The sequence below is a fragment of the Apostichopus japonicus genome, chromosome 14 (genome assembly GCF_037975245.1).
Source record: "Apostichopus japonicus isolate 1M-3 chromosome 14, ASM3797524v1, whole genome shotgun sequence".
Lineage (NCBI taxonomy): Eukaryota > Metazoa > Echinodermata > Holothuroidea > Aspidochirotida > Stichopodidae > Apostichopus > Apostichopus japonicus.
This window is the reverse complement of record NC_092574.1, coordinates 1,183,923-1,203,967: the sequence shown is the minus strand read 5'-3', so window position 1 is coordinate 1,203,967 and position 20,045 is coordinate 1,183,923. Positions and strand designations below refer to the sequence as shown.

Sequence of the window (20,045 nt, the reverse complement as noted above, 5' to 3'; positions counted from 1 at the left end):
GTCTGTGCAACATTGCTCAACTGTTTGCCAAAATAAACCAGATAAGGATGTCATAACATGCACCCCAGCTTACATTCCAACAGCAGAATCTTGGGGGGGGGGGGGGGGGAATTAAACTTGCAGATATTTTTCAAGGCATAAACTCTAACCTGTAACTGCAGAGGTGAAAAATATATTGTTAATGGCTTGAGAGGTAACTTCATAATACTTACATCCATCATCACACTCATAAATTAAAAGCCTCAGGGGAATGATAAGCCTGTTTTCAATAAGTGACATTCACTGTTCTTGCAATTAAAAACTTTCTTGAAATAACTATTTATGGGAAAGACCATGGAGCTGACAGTTTACAACTATAATACCTAACTGCCATACTAATGTGCTAGCAATTTGGTCTAATAAAGGAATACTTGCATAGACTGAGTCATAGCATCTTGTTTATTTTGAATGTCCACACAAAATGCTTCTTTCAGCAAAAGACAGATCTCTGCCCCAATAAATCCAAAACGAGTAAGCAGAGAACAAATCTAAACACTGTGAATGACTGTCTTCAGAATGTGCAGCTATGTAAAGCCACAGGCAAATTTACAGAAACCTGTGTAACTTCAGAAAACAGAAAAGGACAGAGATACTTGGCAAACAGCTAAATATTCCCATCAATCAAACAGATATATAATAATATGAGAAGCATGAATACACAGATGGCTTCTAGTAAATCTACCCTTTGGTGGCAACAAGGTCTCTGAGATACCAGAAAACAGTGTTCGTCTTGGCCTATATCTTTCACAATAACCTATAACATATGAATTAGTATAATGTAACTATTTCAGAGATAGTATACATACAAACTGCAGTTGGAAATCCACAGTATGAGAAGCATACTTGATTATTTTAATTACATATATTTCTTTCATTTCTACAATGCACCAGTTATAACCCAGTTCACTAGACTAGATGGTCATAATCAACTGCAGTTTGTCGGTCTGCCATGTCAACAATACAATTATCTGTGAGTGATACCAATGGTTTCCATCAAGATATTGTAAACAGGCTTTATGTGGATTTTGGGATTGAGGCACCTCGGAATAGCTTTATAGCAGTAGCTGTTTTCTATCTGTATGGGAAGCACTAACACATGTCCCAAACTCCAAACTTCAACAAGCATCCTGGAATTTCCTTTGCATCATGATTGAAAACTCAAAGTAGAAGCCTAGCTTTGATAGATTTCTTTAGCAGCGCTGGGCTCCGATGTTAAAAAGTTCCTTTGTGAAACACTATCATATGACAGAGAGGGCACATTAACCAAAAAATTATCGATATATAGAGATATTTGTTCAGAATTCTTTCCATCTGAATAACGACTTTAACTTCTATATTGAACTCTGCAGGAGTTCACAACCCCCACACTGTGAAGTAATATGATCTTTGTAAATAACTAAAGTGCATTTTCAGTCGCCAACTGAAGTAGAAAATCGCCATTTATTACCCTAGACACTGAACCAATATCTTTCTTTCTTAGTCATTCTTTATCATTCCTAACTTTTCCAGGGATATCTTGTGTAAAGACTAGCTAAAATACAACCCTAGTTTTACTTGACTGTGTAGCCCCCACAAAAATAGTTGAAGGAGTGGTATTGTGTTTGCAGAATAATATATTGTTAAAAGTTTTCAAAGCCGGGTCTGTCAGTCACACCTCACTTCACCTCTCCAATGAATATAGGTCCTACAGGAAAGAACTCTATAGTCACCGATGAAAAGGGTTACAGCTACCAATAGGCTTACAAAACCACAAAAGACAGTGATGAAGGGGGTAAAAGGGTTATTGTGCATTCTTTTCTATGCATATATCAACCATCTGTGTCTGATCTCAAACTGTTACCAAAGATAATGGGGACCCTACCTACCTATCTAAGTACCCCTCCAAGCAAACCAAAGTGAAAAATTATTCCCAAATCTGTAGCAAGGAATATATTGACACAGTGAGGACAATGGTCATCTTGGTTACCTGAAAATTGGTTCTCAAATCGCTGTTGCAGCGGGGTATTTTTTCGTTTGGTCAGGGAGTCTCCATAACAACTCCCTGGTTTGGTTGAGAGTTTGGCAACTTCTCAATTTTAGAATCTCATGCCAATACAGGTTACTTAATGTTTATTAACTTTGAAGATTTGTTTTTCACAACAAGTCATTATTAATGAAGATCAAAAAAGCCTTCCTTATCCATTTCTCTCATTAATTGCTGTTTTGTGTGTATATGAAAATCATAATGTTGATAATTGTCTTTTTATCTGAATGGATCTAATGCTCACTAAATAGTTTGATCAACAGCAATCTACTAAAATGGCATTTGTATACAGATATTTTTTTTTAAGTGGGGATGGGAGATGGGGATAGGGGTAGGGGGTAGGGAGAGGGGATAAGGGAAGGGTGCAGGGGAGGGGAGGAAACTCAATGTGAAAACTGTTATAGTGTGTCAGGTGCGATCTCTACCCTTTGTTTGGTGCTATTCAAACAAGGGGCAGACCATTAGGCAATGCCGGTGAGCTGGCCGGTTGGGTCAACATTGGACTTGAGCCGGGTAAAAATTTACAGCCGAGAACTTCATGTTTCGGACCAAAAATTTTTTGGACCAAAATATTTTCGGACCAAAATTTTTTCTGACCAAAGTTTTTTTTTGACTCAAATTTTTTGGACCAACATTTCTTCGGACCAAATTTTTTCTGACCAAAATTGTTTTCCGAAACAAACTTTGTCCCCCTTTGGTGGGTCCAAAAACATGTAGTCCCCAAGAAATTTTGGTCCGAAAAAATGGGGTCCAAAAAAATGGAGTCCCCCAAAAAAATTGGTCCCAAAAATTGGGGTCACAAAACTAGTTTTCTTGGTACAACGAAAGTTTTGGATACAAAAAATTGCTCCAATTTTTTACTTTTTGTCGGAACATAGAGACGTCGGAACATAGGGATGTCACCTATTTGTTGTCACTGTCTAGCCAAACCTGTCTGATGCTATTATCAGATACTTAACAACTCCTTCCTTTCAGAGATGGTTTAAAACCCCAGTTGCGTTTGGTATCAAAGAAAGCCATGGAAAGTACTTCCTGTAATAAATACTTTACAGGAACATTGAAGTGTTTAGGTTTTGATCCATTAAGTTACTACAAGTCTCATAGAGCTGTCCCACAACAAGGTATAGTTGAGGGGAACAGACCTGTTACTACTCTGAACAACATCTGATGTGTTCCTATTAGTTCCTCATAAGCAGGTCAATTAGGTTTATATTGCTAGTACAACATTGACCTTAGCCATATACCTGAAATTACACATCTGAAGCAATAAACTAACATATTTCTGTTTCCCTTATCAGGAGTCCAGACAGACTAGTGAGTTCCAATTACCTTCAATTTCATGTTAACTGGAACACTCTAATTTTGAGGGGCTTTGACAGATCTTGATAAAAGATTACAATTCCCTGGTCAATTTTCATTTCTCTGACAACTCTGGATCATAACAGCAGTCGAAGAAAAGGTAGGGGTAGGAGGGGGGGGGAGAAGGAAATCATCTAAATTATATTATTCAAGATTTGTTTTTCTCTTCAGGGATATCGACATCGGCAATGTAACATTTTTCATGATCCATTTCAGTCTCGATCAGATGAGAGTGCAGAACTCTTTGTATGGCTAGATAAAAAGCATCTGGAGGGCATGTTAGATGTAACATTCAACTTGGAGTTACAACAAGGCAAGAGTTACCTATAACTTGTCAATTTGATCCTCTCTATACTATCTGAGAGTGGAGATAACAACAGAACTCTAAAACAAGCAATCCAGTTGATGACTTCTCACATGTTAAGGTTACCATGTAAGGGCGTCTTCATAGAGCAGATAGGGCAATAGTGTTGTGGAAAGGAATGTAGAAGCTTAGTGTCCAAGTCATCTATTGTTACAATTAATGGAAAAACATTGAAAAAACACTGAAATAGGCTAAAGCAACCACTGTTAGTAAGTTAAAATAATCTAAACTGTTTGTCACAGCGATTAAATTTTTAAGACACCATGGAATTATTGCCACATATTAACAGCAATTCTCTAGCCATAAAACACTTGTTATGACAACAAAGTGTTCCTCCCAGACAGTTTAGAATCATTAAACACCTACTTTAGCACTTCCATATTCCGTTGGCCTTGAGTTCTATCCAAATGGTAAGCAAATTAAGTCTGAAAGACCCCATGAGAAAGTAATCATTTGAAAAGTTTTGCTGGTATTAACCCATTTTTTATATCGGTGTTGTTTTTATCAAAATCATATTGGGTGCTAGTGTTTATTACAGATAAAGTATACATTTCTTTACCACAACAACAAAAATGATGTGATTTTTACTATCACTGAAAAGTGAAAACTTTCCTCACTTTTCTCGGATGAAACAATTTTAGCTAACCCTACGCTGGGACAGGGTTTCAACTCTTAAAAGAAAGTTTAGTCAATAAACTGGGAGTTACATTCAACTTTGTCCTGTCTATAGGATAACCAGATCTTAACAGACAAATACTTCCAAGAGAAATCCAGTATTCTTCCTACTTCCACAATTTGGCTGAATATGCATTCTGTCTGGGGTTGACTTCTAGATGCCCACTGGTAAACATTACTACTTTTTATCCAAAACTTTCTGACATTTAAGTCTCTAATAAAATCCCCAAAAGGGTACATATAATTTGATCTTTTCTTGTTGCTATGGACTTGCTTTGATCATTACCAAGGAAACGCAAGCTTTTGATGGGATCCCCTTTTCAATGTCTACAGAAGAGATGTCAACACAGCGTGGGGTTCAGAAAGCAACATTTCAAAGAGTAAAAGAACTGAAGATAAAAAGAGGAAACTTTATCCAGGATCATTAGAATGTGAATCATCATCTGGTTTTAATTTTATTCTATAAGAAATAGTTTCAGTTTTGATAGGCCACTAACCTGTCTGGACAGGTCAATCAAAATCAACTATTTTTACCGTTCAGCAATGATCATGGATGCCTCTTGGGACAGTTTTGTTTCTTTTACTTCAGAAGATATCAGAGCTGTCTTTGTGCAACTAACTTTTGAAGCTAAACATAAACAAAGTCAGTAAAGGAAGACTTCAGACAGAATTTTAGTCTTCAAATGTCTGAGAAAACTAAAACTAAAATAACATTGGTTTCAAGTTGTTTCAAGATGTTATATATGTTGAAGTCTCTGAAATGCTCTGTGAGGCATAACTGAGGATGTTGCCAGGTGCCCAGTGCAGGTCTAATTATAAATGTTAATCCATTCTTTTATAAATTCTAATAATTCAACAAAAATATGTTCTTTCAATATCATATGAATAACACAGCACTGTTGGATTGATGACATTCAAAGCCACTTGTCCTTGACCAACAATTTGTCAGGCTTTGTGGAACTGTAATTTGAGGTCATAAAAGAGTCTCTATTGACTTTGTGTTACATCTGAGTCACTGACCTAATTGCATCTGCATGTTTTAGAGTAAATAGTCCAGCCACTTTCATTGATGAGCCTCAGATGTTTAAAGGGGTCATTTCTCAATGAAAGGTGGTATAGAAATATAGTTGGACTCCTTTGAATTGTCTATAACATATCAAAATTAATTCTGTGCCTTTAGTCATATAGGAATGCTTCTTTATCAATTTCGTGCCAACTACTTCATTCTTACACTAGTTAATGTTTAAACAATGAAGAGTTTGTAGGCGGAAGAATTCATAGATGTAATTATTACCTGAGTTTCAACTTATCCTGAAATGGAATTCTTTTTTAATGATTTCTTATTTACAAATAAACACCTGCTGAGAAGTTCCTCTGCTACTTAATTAATACCTCCTCTTGCTATCTATCTCCATGACATATATATAACCCTGTCTACCAGACATCCGGTTCAAGTTAAAGCCCATCTAAGTCACATGGCATTATCTCTCACAAACTTAGCTCTCACAATAAGTGTAATTAACTTAATAATCTCCTGATTATTTGCAGCGTTTTGACCATTGTATCTTTTAAGTAGAATCTCCAATCTACAATTAACATTCAAGGAGTCGCTCATTTAGATTGGTTTCCTTTTCTTTCTTTCTTTAATTCATGTTCAGATAGATAACAGAGTTTTAACTCCTTGTCTTATCAAGCCACACCATTTTGGTAAATGGCTGCAGACAATACACAGTTAATAATCCAATCTACACATTGTAATGGTAATGACAATTACATCTATTCATTCCAGAGGTCTTCAAAAGCAAACCACTTTCTTAAATCCTCCTGCTTCATCTGTTATTTAATTGAAGATGAATGATAAGCAAGTAGCCTAGCCCAGCGGGAGAACCTGATCCCACCTTGGCAGTGGAGGTAGAGGAGCTCTCAAGACAAGGCAGACAACATGGAAACCCAAGAGCGAGCAATGATAATAGGGAAACCCTGTCAGTAGTAGGTCTTACAAGACAAATGCACAATGAAGAAGAAAACAATTGTGAGAACCTAGAACCCTGTTAGCTAGCTGATCTACTCAATTAAGTGGCTAGAAATACAGCTGTAGGGCTTTAATACAAAAGATCTTTCTCTTCCAAAGAGGTTCAATTTCCATACTGAGCTGGGGGAAGAGAATAGAGAAAGGCCTACAACCAACCACCAAACTCAATTGCGGATTCCTTTGAAGTACTTGTTAATCTGTGACTGACATGCAGAGGATAGGATGAAAACTACAGACCAAACAATGAAACAAATGAACCACACTTATAACAATGGCAGATCTCCAAAGGGGAATGATAGAAGGCAACAGCACAATGACCAGAGAATAATTAATCTTTAGGAAGAGTTTTACATTTGTAGAACCAGATAAACGAACAAAATAAAACGAAACAGTTGATGAAAGTCATATTAATGTATATTCAAACGTTTTCGAAGATTTCACATCTTCCTCGTCAGGAAATAGATAATAAAATAATCTCTTATGTATAGTGCATGCGAAAGTTGATGACTATGTATGCTCAAAGATATAGGAGGTTCTAAAATAAGTTGAGAATAAATGACGATCCATGTTGAAATAGTTGATTGTTTAAAACGGGTTTAAGTTTCTTGATGTACAGTGCCTCCTTAATTTTAATTTCAAAGTCTGTATAGCCGCTGTCTATGACACTAAAGTTGGTGATGTTAGCTGATCGGCAGTCTATACAGTGAGTGATATGCTCATAGATTGCAGATTTGTCAGATAAGTGCTCCTTGACCCTTGTAGCCAGATGTCTTTTAGTCTTACCGATGTAAGATGGTCTATCGTAAGCCAACTAATACAAATGTAATTCTCAATTTCCATGCCATTTGTCCATGGGTTTGGAAGATCGGCTTAATTAATTGTTTCCTTAATAGGGCATTTGTTGTGTGCAGCAATTGGTCCTTATTCCATACAGAGGTCTCCAAATTAAAAGAGATTTTATACCATAATGGTTATCCCAGCAGGATTTTGGAAGAGTGTGTATACAAATTCCTCAATAAGAAACTTAGTTCTGAAGTGGATAATCAGGATAAGGATGATGACAGTAAGTACATGATTACCATTCCATTCATAGGTCACCCTTCACTAAATTTCAAGAGATCCTTAACTAAACATTTTAGAGGCGTTAACAAGAAGTGTATTATAGTTTTCAAAACGTTTAAAGTCAGTAATTACTTTTCCTTGAAAGATAAGACCCCCATGGCCCTTAAAGCCAATGTCATCTATTCATTTGAAGGTTCCTGTGATAAGAACCAATCTTACATCGGTAAGACTAAAAGACATCTGGCTACAAGGGTCAAGGAGCACTTATCTGACAAATCTGCAATCTATGAGCATATCACTCACTGTATAGACTGCCGATCAGCTAACATCACCAACTTTAGTGTCATAGACAGCGGCTATACAGACTTTGAAATTAAAATTAAGGAGGCACTGTACATCAAGAAACTTAAACCCGTTTTAAACAATCAACTATTTCAACATGGATCGTCATTTATTCTCAACTTATTTTAGAACCTCCTATATCTTTGAGCATACATAGTCATCAACTTTCGCATGCACTATACATAAGAGATTATTTTATTATCTATTTCCTGACGAGGAAGATGTGAAATCTTCGAAAACGTTTGAATATACATTAATATGACTTTCATCAACTGTTTCGTTTTATTTTGTTCGTTTATCTGGTTCTACAAATAATTAATCTACTTTTGCATCCCAAAATGCAATGCCAAATGGTCAATTTGCAATACAAGTACAACAATGTGTATAGCAGATATTTTTACACAAGAACCTTTAGCATTTTATAAGAAACAAAACTTCAGAGCCTCAAAAACTGCCATATCAAAATTGAACAGTACAGTATTCCCTGAATGACCTCTGTGGTATATATATATACAGATGCTTAGAAACTAGAAGCTCGTAGGGTTCATCACTGCAGAAGAATCATGTTTATATACTATAATACTACAGTATGGCTTTCAGAGGGATAATATTCCTACTGCATAGACCAAGTATCATACCTTGTGCACATTACCCCTCTCCACTTAAACCAGACTATTATTAAACAGTGAAATGGGTCAGTTCAGATGCAGGAAGCTGCTTCAGGCTTAGTGAAGATGAAGAAGACATGGGGACATTTTACTGTTTCACTCACTCACAATAAATATTACTAGCCAGATATATATGGTAAAATAATACCTCAGAGCTAACAACAAAACTTAACTCTACACACAAATCGCTCAGTTAGTAAGGTTTCTTTTAAAGTCAAACCCTGAATGGCAGGCATGAAAGTTGACAGAACAATCACTCATATTCATGAAGCTTTCCTGACCCCAGTAACCTCAAAATGTAAAAGCTGAAAATCCTTTTCACATAAACAGACCCAAACAACGCCCTTTCTCTCTAACAACAAGCTGAAAGAAATTTGCTGTCCTCAGTTAAATGTCCAGCCAAGGGAATGGGGGGGATGCAGAAGGGCAAGTAAAACATATGTCTGCTGTCAGGTTAACTTCCTGTCTTCATATATGACCTTAAAGGCAATCATCTGTAACTCCCAATGAGAGATGTACAGTGAGATGAAGAATAAAACCACCACTGCTTTCATCAAACTAGTCAAATAGGTAACAAAAAGTGATATTCAAGAGGATTAGTGACACTGGTTTAGACAGATCATTGTTATAGGTCACTTTTACATTCCTTCAATCTGGAATTATTGGTCACACATTTTCCCTTGAGAGCAAATGAAATGGAAATATGCTTTCCTTCTGTTGTAGTTTCAGGTGAAGACATAATTTAAAGGAGACTCACACAGTCTCAAAAGTTCTAAGACCCTTCCTGCCGAGAACCACCTGGATCACCAAATGTATTAAAATATTAATATAATAATTTGACAAGTGACGAGAAAATTGATCAGTTACATAGCAGCAATTACAGAAAACGTTTGTTGCAATTGATGTTGTGGTATCTGAAGAAATGATATGGTTTATGGATTTGAAGATTTAAGGGAAATTAAAGTGTGTTAAAATCATTTAATGAAACTACCATCATGAATATCAATCCACCAACAGACTCAGACTGATGACATTATATCTCGTTACTCTTTGTTAAATTAATAAGACAAGTTGGCCGCATTCTCTAGTGGAGTTATTTCCTCCTGCCTCTCTGGCTCAATCCATCTTGTTTCTTCCTTTCCTCTGGAGATGTGATGAGTGAGAACCACACAGCTAGTTGTGTTATGGAAAGTATATTATTCATATGACATCCCTTTAATCCAAGCTGAGGGCAAATTTCTATCACTATGGAGCAATAGTTTTTACAGCCTTTTGCTTCTTGACAGACCAAGGATATAACATGTCATCAGGTTCTACTGATATAATTGATGAGAGTAATTGCCAAACCCCCCCCCACAAGTTATTATTATAAGTCCCCCCCACACACAAGTTTATCTCTTATTATTATAACTCCCCCCCCACACACACACAAGTTTATCTCTTATTATTTATTAGTTTTTCCTCTGTTCCTTGATAATCAGTTATGACAATAATCAACCTAGATTTAATGAGCCAATAGACAAAATCATGGTTTTGAGTCATATCCTGAAAGTCTACTCCCGATAGTAGCTAGACATTGAATCTGTTATGTTAACTGGTATGTGAACTGGCTGTATCTCAGGCCATTCCTGGAAATGAAATAAAGGACCCTACCTACTAGATATGTTTATTGACATCCGACAACATTAAAGTTTCTTAGTCATATAATCACTATTTAATTAGGCAATTTTCACTGTTGAATTAATTTGAATTTATCAAAGAGGAACTTTTCCTGCTGTCATCCTCCTGAAGTCGATAATTAATGTCATTGTGATCCCAATCACAGAAGGAAATTGCGCCTGAAAGTCTCAGACAACCACAGTGAAACACTGTACCATAACAACCATATGCTGCACAAAGTTATTGCAATCCTGTGGGATCTTGGTTTTGTCTAGGAAGTAACAGACCCACCCCTTCAAACAATGATGTCTGTAATTCCTACTTCATGTAATTATATTTATATTTTAGTGAGGTATCCACAGGGTACATAATTATGTTGCTATGAGTCATGTTCATACACTCCTTACTCTTGTGTATGTATTTTAGTGCTATCTGTCTGTGTGGTTTAGGTTCTCTTCAACATTACAAAAAGTAACGTGACTTCCCATTCTGTATTAATGTAAAATTCTTTTGAATTCTTTTGAATAATGTAAAATTCTTCTGAATGAAACTAAAAAGCACAATGTTTGATGCTTTAGGCACGGAAACAGCGTGAAACTATAGCAGAAGAATTGGCGCAAATTCCACAAGGTCAATGTCCTATATATGTGTGTGAGAATATCATAATATTGTATCTACGTAGTATGAGGTAAAACATGGTGGCATTCAAGACAAGCATTTTCTAAGATGGAAGTGGGACTATAAGAAAGGATCAATTCATGTCAGTCACACAGCCTGTTTACAGTTTAATGGTAATGCTGTTGTGTTTGTAAAACTATTATTGCTTGGATATTATTGAGCATTGCAACTTTTCACTGTAATCATCCTCGTCATCTCCTCTTATACAAACTATAGGATAATACTCTGATATTTTAATCCTGATTAGTATACATAGGTGCAGTGAAAAAGCACTCAATAACTGCTTCAACTTGTACTTTGAATATTTTGTTTCGTTGTCAGTGTTTGGGTAATATAAGGTTAAAGGGTAATATAACATAAACCTCAGGGAGGAAAAAGGTTAACCACAAACTATCCCCAAGCTCCCTACCAAGATCGAAAGTTCATTCACATCCATATCATCACTCATCTTCATTTTCAGAGTTCCTTTCTAAGTAAGGGCCAATGATACTAATAACTTATCCCTCAAAGTTTCAACCTTGTTAGAAGTGATCTTTTAGCAAGAAATGATATATTTTTAGCACTATCTGACATGATACTGAAGGCTATATCTATCCCTGTTCCATTCATGGAGGGTCACATTTGTTTGTACAAGTATGCAAACAGTGGTAAAGAGGCATGCTCAAGATTGTTTCAGGTAAGCATAAGGAATGAAGTTAATACCTTCCCAGCTAGACTGAAAAGTATGAATCTGTCCAAGTGTGTATAGATTTATCATGCGGGAAGTCCTATGAAGAGACCCTACCCGCTACTGCTGATGGAGCTGTGGATAGTGCATCTCAAACAGGCTTGTCCTACCCCCAACCGCCCCCCCCCCCATGTCACAGTTGGCTGGGGGCCAGTTGTCACTCTAGCATGATCGAGTTAAACATTCTACCTTGAAGTCAGACCCAGTGCCAGGAAGAAGTGATGATAAAACATGAAGTCAAACCCAGTGCCAGGAAGAAGTGATGATAAAACACAATTTCATTAAAACCATTACATAAATGTTTACTAATTTATAGTTCTTTTCTTTTGAGAAAACAGACAAACTTTCAAAGGTTTTCGATATCATTCCAAAAGTCAAAATTCTTGATGAATGATTTAAAACTAGTAGCAAATGTTTTCCTATGAGTTTCTCTCAGTGGTACATACTAGATCTATGTCGCTTCACCTGACATAACTGGCTAAAAGCCAATGAAAGGTTCAATGTGCTACTATGTTGAATAAAGTTTTAAATCTGAAATTTGGAGCAAACAATTTCATATTTAGACTAAACATAAATGGAAGAAAATGACTAGCATCATTGAATTCTAAGCTGGCATTGTAGTTTGAGGCTGCAATAACAGATCATATTCAAGCCAGTCCGATATCAGACACTGCTTTGGAATGGCACAATTGCTACCAAGACGTTAATCTTATTTTTGCAGTGACATTACCTACTCCTAACATCAATGAAGATACTTAATTGAATAAGTTTTTTTTTTAACTTGATATATTCGAATGCAGCAAAACAAGTTTTCTACAACACACAGTTGTATACCCTCCATAATCCCCCCCCTCTATCCCCCCCCCCCCAATGAAACATTTGGAGATTATTATACCTTTCCTGTGTCTAACATACTCCAAGGATCATTTGCAAACTACAAGTTATGAAATATAGACTGGGTCATACAATTATGTACTTTCAAGTCATTAAACCAATAGTTTTAAACCTTCAGATTACATTTCCTACTTAGGAAGGCAAACGTCACTTTCACTTTTTTTTTTTTTTTATTCTACATTATATTTGGGCTGATTCCAACTGTTGTCTCCGTTTACGCGACCAAGCCACATTTTTGTTTACTGTTTCATCTTTATCTTGTTATATATATGCTACACCCCCTGAAAATCAACTTAATGTTCATTAAGGATTGGACCTAATAATTTGTCCAAATGTTGGACATCATCTCTACAACTCTATGTGCTAATTTATCCTTAAAAATTGACCTTTTTTGTCAGGTGTTATAGGCTCTTATCACCAAATCTATCTTCAATTATGAGCAGTGTGTTCTACCCAAGTCCAGAAAACCACATGAATGCACCAGATACCCACTAAACTTGTAACCTTTAAGTATACTATGTCACCCTTCCTTCCAAACATCTACATTAGATTTATGATAGCAGGGAGTATCTATATCTAACTCTATAGATCTGTCAATGTCAGGAACATTTTTCTAATTTTAAAGGCCAATGCATAACTCCTGTCAGCAAAGAGAATCAAGGACCTATAGGTTAAGCTACTCACCAATAAATCAAATTTCAGATACCAAAATTGGATTAGCTGAAAATTGGGGAAATCACTAGGAGCTTTGCCAAATCCCATTGGCCACCAAAAGAGGGATACAGTGGTTTACAATGGCTCCTTTTTTGTGTTTGGACAGACACTTTTGTTAATATTATTCCATTTCCCTCTCAGATTAAAGTTGTTTCCAATATACCCCTATCTGACCTACACCAGCTATCATCATCCTTGATCCACAGGGGGGCGCTGGAAACAAAGCTAGGCCTGTGCGGCTCCCTCCCCATGAGGAATTAAGGCCTACGCCACAGAGGATAGGCAATCTTCATTCTGAACTCGTAACTAATGGAACTCAGACCTTAGCCAAACAGCAGTGCGCCAGAGGGTACAACAACCTCTGTACTCAATCTACATAAACATCTCAATCTGTGTATAATGAATGACCAATCTTGCCCCAATGTCAGATTAAGTAAGGCATCTGACATAGGTTATAATAATATAATTTCGTTTAATAATGATGAAACCAAGCAAGTGTTTCAGGAGTCTTAACTTGATTATTACTATAAAAACAGAAATAAAGTCTATTTATCCCCAAAGTGTTGTTTCAGCTATAACGCACTCAGTAACTTCTGTAAGAATTGGCCAGCAAATTAAAATAACTCAACTCACTAACTCAACTCAAAACTTAAATGATTCAGTTGATAAGAAATTCCAGAGAGGATTTTCAACCCAGTGAAGGTGACAAATATGCACACTTAACCAAGACACATGGCCAGCGATATGTAGAAAGTTTCTAAGCCAGGATTATTAACCACACTCAAAAGTGTTAAATCTGAAGCTGTTCCTTTCACCGCCAATACTAGTGTAATACCCCACCAAAGTGTGTTTCACATTTTTCACAAGTTAACACCAACACAGGAAGCATATCAGGAACAGGCAAATCCCGAGCATTAATAAACTTAGATCATTCTGTACAGAATAGTGAGACCATCCAGTAATCTTCCTCCATTAAACAAGGAATTATAACCAGTCTTTGGCTAAAGGGGAGGTACACTAAAAACAAATGGTCCTTTGTTCAAAACATTCCAATCCCTTTTACCAAAACCCTTCCCAAAGGCTCAGTAGCCTGGCAGTTGTATCATGGGTCACTGAGTCTAGATAACCTGTGAACCCTCAGCCCCACTTATTTTAGTCTACCCAGAGTACATCCCAGAATCAGAATATTTAATGTAAAGTATATCCACCTTTATTTATTGAAGGATATAGCCATTTTATTGGCAACCTGATGAATGAGCTATTGACTTCCTAAAATCTCACTATTTTGACAACAGTTTGCTGATACTTTGTGAAAGGGCAATATTCATCATTTTACACAACTAAAAGTATTGAGTGGGTGAACTTTATAACCTAGGGGCAACTGCTCTTACAAAAATACGGAAGAATTGGTCAGAAGGCAATGGTATTGTGGATATTGCAAGGAAGGGCGGTGCAAAACAAGTAATTACCACTGGTATCGCTGCCTCACAATTTGCAAAAACTCTAGGATTTCAGAAGATGCTCCGTCAATCTTTAAAGTAAGCAGATAATAATCAGCTCGTCTTTGGTATGCATTCAGCATAGCAAGATGCCACAATATACATTAAGATAGCAAAATCTCTGCAAACAGTTTCAGCTTTTGGTGCGAGGGAGGAAGAGCATGAGATTTTGTATTCTTGCAGTTGCCATTGGAGGATATTTATTATTCTTTCATTTATTTATTAATTAGAGTAATTACCTATCAGCTACAGGTACTTAATTGATTTAATTGATAGAGGGTATTAATTTTGAATGTCTAATAAGTTGATTTAATTGCTAATCGAAGACAATTACCTTGTACTGTGGTGCAGTATTTAGGTGATAAATGAGTTCCATTATCTTACCTATTAAGGATTGAGCTATTTGGGTGTACAGTAACATCAAATTTTCGTTGTCTGTTTGATATGTTTGCTCCCCAAAAGGCCAAAATTTGTAAACTTCTAGTTATCCCCCCCCCCCCAAAAAAAAAAAAATTGGGTAGCCTTTAGAAGACATTAGTTATTGCACATGTTTACCTTAGGTAAGTTAGTTCATAACACAATGACCTGAACAAGAGGGAGCAAAACATGGAAAGTGAGGGCAGTACTCAATTGGACAAATTTAAACATTGCCATTCTGATAGGCGAGTTTACTAACAGACAGCAATGGTCAGGCACTGTCCATAAAGCAATGACTATGAAGCAGTCAGCTGGATAGAATTCTGGGACACAAATGAAGTGGAAATAGTGACAGTTTGAAGGAAATGATAGACTCATGCTGAGCTCCTCTGATAATCAAACTTCAAATAAGAGGTTCCCTGCTGGCAACCACTCTACCGCTTTTAAGAGGCCACCCAAATCTGAGCTCTTTTTCTTTCTCCAGGCATGAAGGTGCAGCAGCAATGACCAATGGGAACACCAGCAGCTGTGAGCTGTCTCAAAGGCAGACCTTATTGACAAATACAGGCTTTCAGATTTGCAGCAAAATTGAAAATATTGCAAATTTGTGAGTGGTTGCTCCCTTGAATTATCTACTGGCTTCTTCAACAAGAGACTGTTCATCAGATCATTGACTGGGTTACAGAACCTTGAACTGAAATTATGTAATGGTTTACAATGGAAAACACATACCTCATGTAAACTTGTGTGTATTTGTAGACAACTCTAGGGTGAGCAGTACTGTAAATAAAACTAATAATAAATATATGCCTGTGATGTGCACCAGCAAGCAGACTCCCAACCTTGTATTCTCTTAAATAATCGTAGGATAACCAGAAATGTGGCAAACACATTTTTGTAGGTGCTGATGTGAAGTCATTCATGGGAAATAAATAATCACATCTCGGTTATTATAACTCACAAGTGATTCATGAGCTCCCTCTCCATAATGTTGCTAGGCTTGAAGCTGCTGTCAAAATCCAACATCAACAATGTCATGAATTAGACACCATGACTGATATTAATCACACAGGTTCACACTTATGTCAAAATATATTCATTGCGAATGTGTCTGGAAAAATTTATCATGACAAATTTGATGAATGATGAGAGATTTGTATTTTACTAAAATAAAGATCTAGTATCGTTATGTTTTCCTTCGCTTTCTTTTGCATTTAAGTGAACTGTTTACATTTTTGGTCTAACATTGTTCTCCATGTATTTGGCTCTCTGTGTATTTAGCGACGGGGACAGTGGCGCTAGTTAACCAGATGCAAACCACCATCATGAGTAAGAAAGCCCAACCAGTGTGGGAGCACCTAATTTGAATAGTTGCATTTCATTTCATTTCAGGTTCATGATTCTTCTAGAGGCCTTGGAAAAGCAACATTTGAGTCCACAATGACTGTTCTGTTGTGTATGGTAGCGTAGGACAGAAGACATTGAACTGTTGGGTTTCTGACAGACCAATGGGAGGAGGGTTCAGTGTTAAAAATTGACATATTGACGGTGAATGGTGAAAGGTGACTGGCGAATGAATCTTGAAAATATTCAAGTGTTAATGCATCATTTGAGAGTGTTGTGCTGAGTGTGCCCAACCCATAGGACGGACATATAATTTCAAAATTAATATCTGCTAAGGAATTGGGATCCTTGAATTTTACTGAAAAACTGAATTTTTATTCCTGATTAACTGTTTAAACATTTCATGTCAATTTGTCAAAGCTATTGCAAACCTTTTAGGAATGCTCTTTACACCGGCCCTCTCTCTCTCCCTCCCCTTCTCTTCCCCCCCCCTCCATTCTCTCTCTCTCTGTTGCTCCCCTTGCAAGAATATTAACACTAAGGTCTTTCCTGAAGCCAATAGTGCATTTAAGTCACACAACTTGGCCTTTCACCGCAAAAATGTTTGGGTCATTTTTCAAAGTAAGGAACATCAAAGTCACCATAAGCTTGGAACTCTTTGGTGGAAACCATAATTCACACTTAAAACCAGACATTTGGGCTTGGATGTCTTATCTTGTCCCTGGCTTCAAGTTTATAGTGTTTTGTTAAAGGGGGCCAGATGATCAATCATCATTGTAAAACTCTTTGATTATCTTCTGCATAACTTCTCTGCTTAGGTCTGACCTCCTCTACCCCCCTAACCCCCCCCCACACATCCTTCAATCATGAAATGATACTGTGGTATTCGTCATGTGTAATGAGATTTTGCTCTGCTTATCCCCAGGGTACTCAATATTCCTGCCAGGAGTCATGTGTTTAACCAAAGATCATATTACCAGACAGACTTCACTGTATGTAACAGACAGACACATTGACCTGGTCAGGTCTGTCATTTCCCTATTTACATGCACTCTGATATAAAAGTAGCATCTTTACCACAGTTGACTCTACCAGTACAATTGCTTGTTGATCTCTGGGGATTCACAGACAGATGCCTCCAGTAACAATAATAATATGTATTTGTGGGTGGTGCAGGAATAATAATACGTATTTGTGGGTGGTGCAGGAATAATAATAATATGTTTTTGTGGGTGGTGCAGGAATAATAATATGTATTTGTGGGTGGTGCAGGAATAATAATATGTATCTGTGGGTGGTGCAGGAATAATAATATGTATTTGTGGGTGGTGCAGGAATAATAATATGTATTTGTGGGTGGTGCAGGAATAATAATATGTATTTGTGGGTGGTGCAGGAATAATAATATGTATCTGTGGGTGGTGCAGGAATAATATGTATTTGTGGGTGGTGCAGGAATAATAATATGTATTTGTGGGTGGTGCAGGAAGAAATCAGAAATGATGGAGTATATGATGACTATGTTCACACAAAAACAGAAGAAATAATTGCTTAGCACTCCTATCCTCTAAACAGGCAATTGTGTTTTGGCAATGAATCATATTGGACCCCTATTATTAACCAGCATCTGGCATTATGAAAATACAAATTTATGGACAATACTTTAGTATATATGTGGAAACCCCTGAACGTTATATTTCCTACCCAGGAACTCCTCCTTTTATCTCTCAATCCCGATTATTACTATGCAGCCTCAGAGTTGTTGAAACCTAACAATTTTGTTTTTAAGTGCTGATATTTGTCACTAAAGTCTCCTAGTAAGGTCACTTGCACTTGCTCCTCCTGACACTTCCAGGGGGCTGAGTTAGCTGAGCCACCTAGCAACCACTCTGGAAAGAATTTAACTTCATTAAATGAAGGAAATTTGTCAGTGGGAAGATTGGACTGGTTAATGTAATCATCCTTCCTCAAGACCAAGTACAGGAAAACACCATGTTGGGTAGTGACGGGGAATAAGCCTTGAAGCAAATTTAGAAAGTAATTAAGCTTTGCACGACAAACAAACTTTTTCGATTGAGAAATGTCATGACTTTTAGTTTCCAATAGATTGAGAGCAAAGTTATTCAAGAGTTAGTCATTTATGCCTTCCAGTTATGTTGACTATTATACTACTTACAGCAAAGCAGTTCACCATTTTTCTGATCAGTTTTTTGGTACTTATGCAAATTCCTCACACAGTGAGAAAGGGGTTTGCAACTGGGCACATGTATTGACATGAAACTTGTGTAAATTAGTTCTACGGTTTTTAAAATCAAGATTAAATGTTTTATATCATCTGAAATCTTTCAAGACAACCTTTGCATGTTCTATGTCACCTGCTCTTATGACAAGCCCTTTTTTTTTGTCTTTTTTTTTTTGTCAAAGTAAGACAGATAGCAGGAAGAGAGCCATTTCCTTCATTTGAGTACATTCAAAGCATCGTCTATCCGCAATGAGGAAGGAAAAATGAGAAATCGCTTCCACAAATCTGTTTCCTATTAAGCCCCATAATTAATCGTCCTTGTTACATGGCTACTTATAGTCTCGGGAGCAACAACTCATAATGTCTTCTACTCAAGTAGAAACCATGTTTTCCCCTCGTTCATTGCATAATGTTAAGCTTACCAGTATCGGTGACGGAGAAGGTGAAGGTATCGCTAGTAGCATTCACTCCCGGGTAGAGGATGTATTGAATAAACATGTTATCAAGGTCCTCTGTTGAAAGAAAAAGAAAAACATTAAATTAACATGGTTAACATGAATGATATGCGTGAAAATAAAAACAAAGCTTCTTCAAATAAGACAGTTCTTGCAAATAACAGTTAGAGTCAATTTTTTGTCCAGATGAAGTTGTGAAGTTTGGTAGTACTAAAGTTTGGTACTATCAATGTGACAAAACAAGAGAACGATTGTTCTTATTCGGTAATATTTGTAGGACAAATATTAAAAGGTGGTTTGGTTTTATGCAAACAGTGAAATATAAGTGTCACAACTAACTGTTTTTATATCTACAGTATAGTTATATGCATGCAGGCAGCAGGTCAGACATAAAACTAGTTTACCAAGTGTCATAAAAGTTATGAGTAGGGTAGACAATTACAACTGACCATGTTGATGTCTAAAGGTTGCCTCAGAAACTTTGATAGAAGCAGAGAATCTCAATCAATGGTTCAACATAGGTCTGCTGTTTTATGATCAAAGCTACAGTCACTTAGTTTGAAAGGCCACAAAGCTTTAGTTCAGAAGCATGCCTTGCATGGTCCAGTGTTAAGACTTAATTTAACCATTTACCTTTCAAACTTTGGACTAATATTTATAGTAATAACCTGTCCCATATACAATGTACTGTACAGTTAAGTCATGCTCTGCTCAATTTTCATCAGAACTCTTCTAACAAGTTTCCCTGCTTCCCAACTTGTGCATCTTCAAGTAGTGAAGCAAACACTGAAAGCACAACATGCTCAAAAGTAGACAACACTTGCCAGTTTCATGAGTGTTTGCAGAAACTGA

At 36.8% G+C, this 20,045-nt stretch overlaps 1 protein-coding gene across 1 annotated transcript in view; it reads right to left on the bottom strand.

The window, feature by feature from the left end:
• The window catches only part of LOC139980314 (extracellular matrix protein 3-like), a 78,584-nt gene that overhangs the window by 30,708 nt on the left and 27,831 nt on the right, over positions 1–20,045 (bottom strand). Inside the window, exon 2 of the mRNA XM_071991884.1 lies at positions 19,161–19,250. Within this exon, the coding sequence (XP_071847985.1) occupies positions 19,161–19,250 (90 nt within the window). The remainder of the gene's footprint in view (positions 1–19,160; positions 19,251–20,045) is intronic.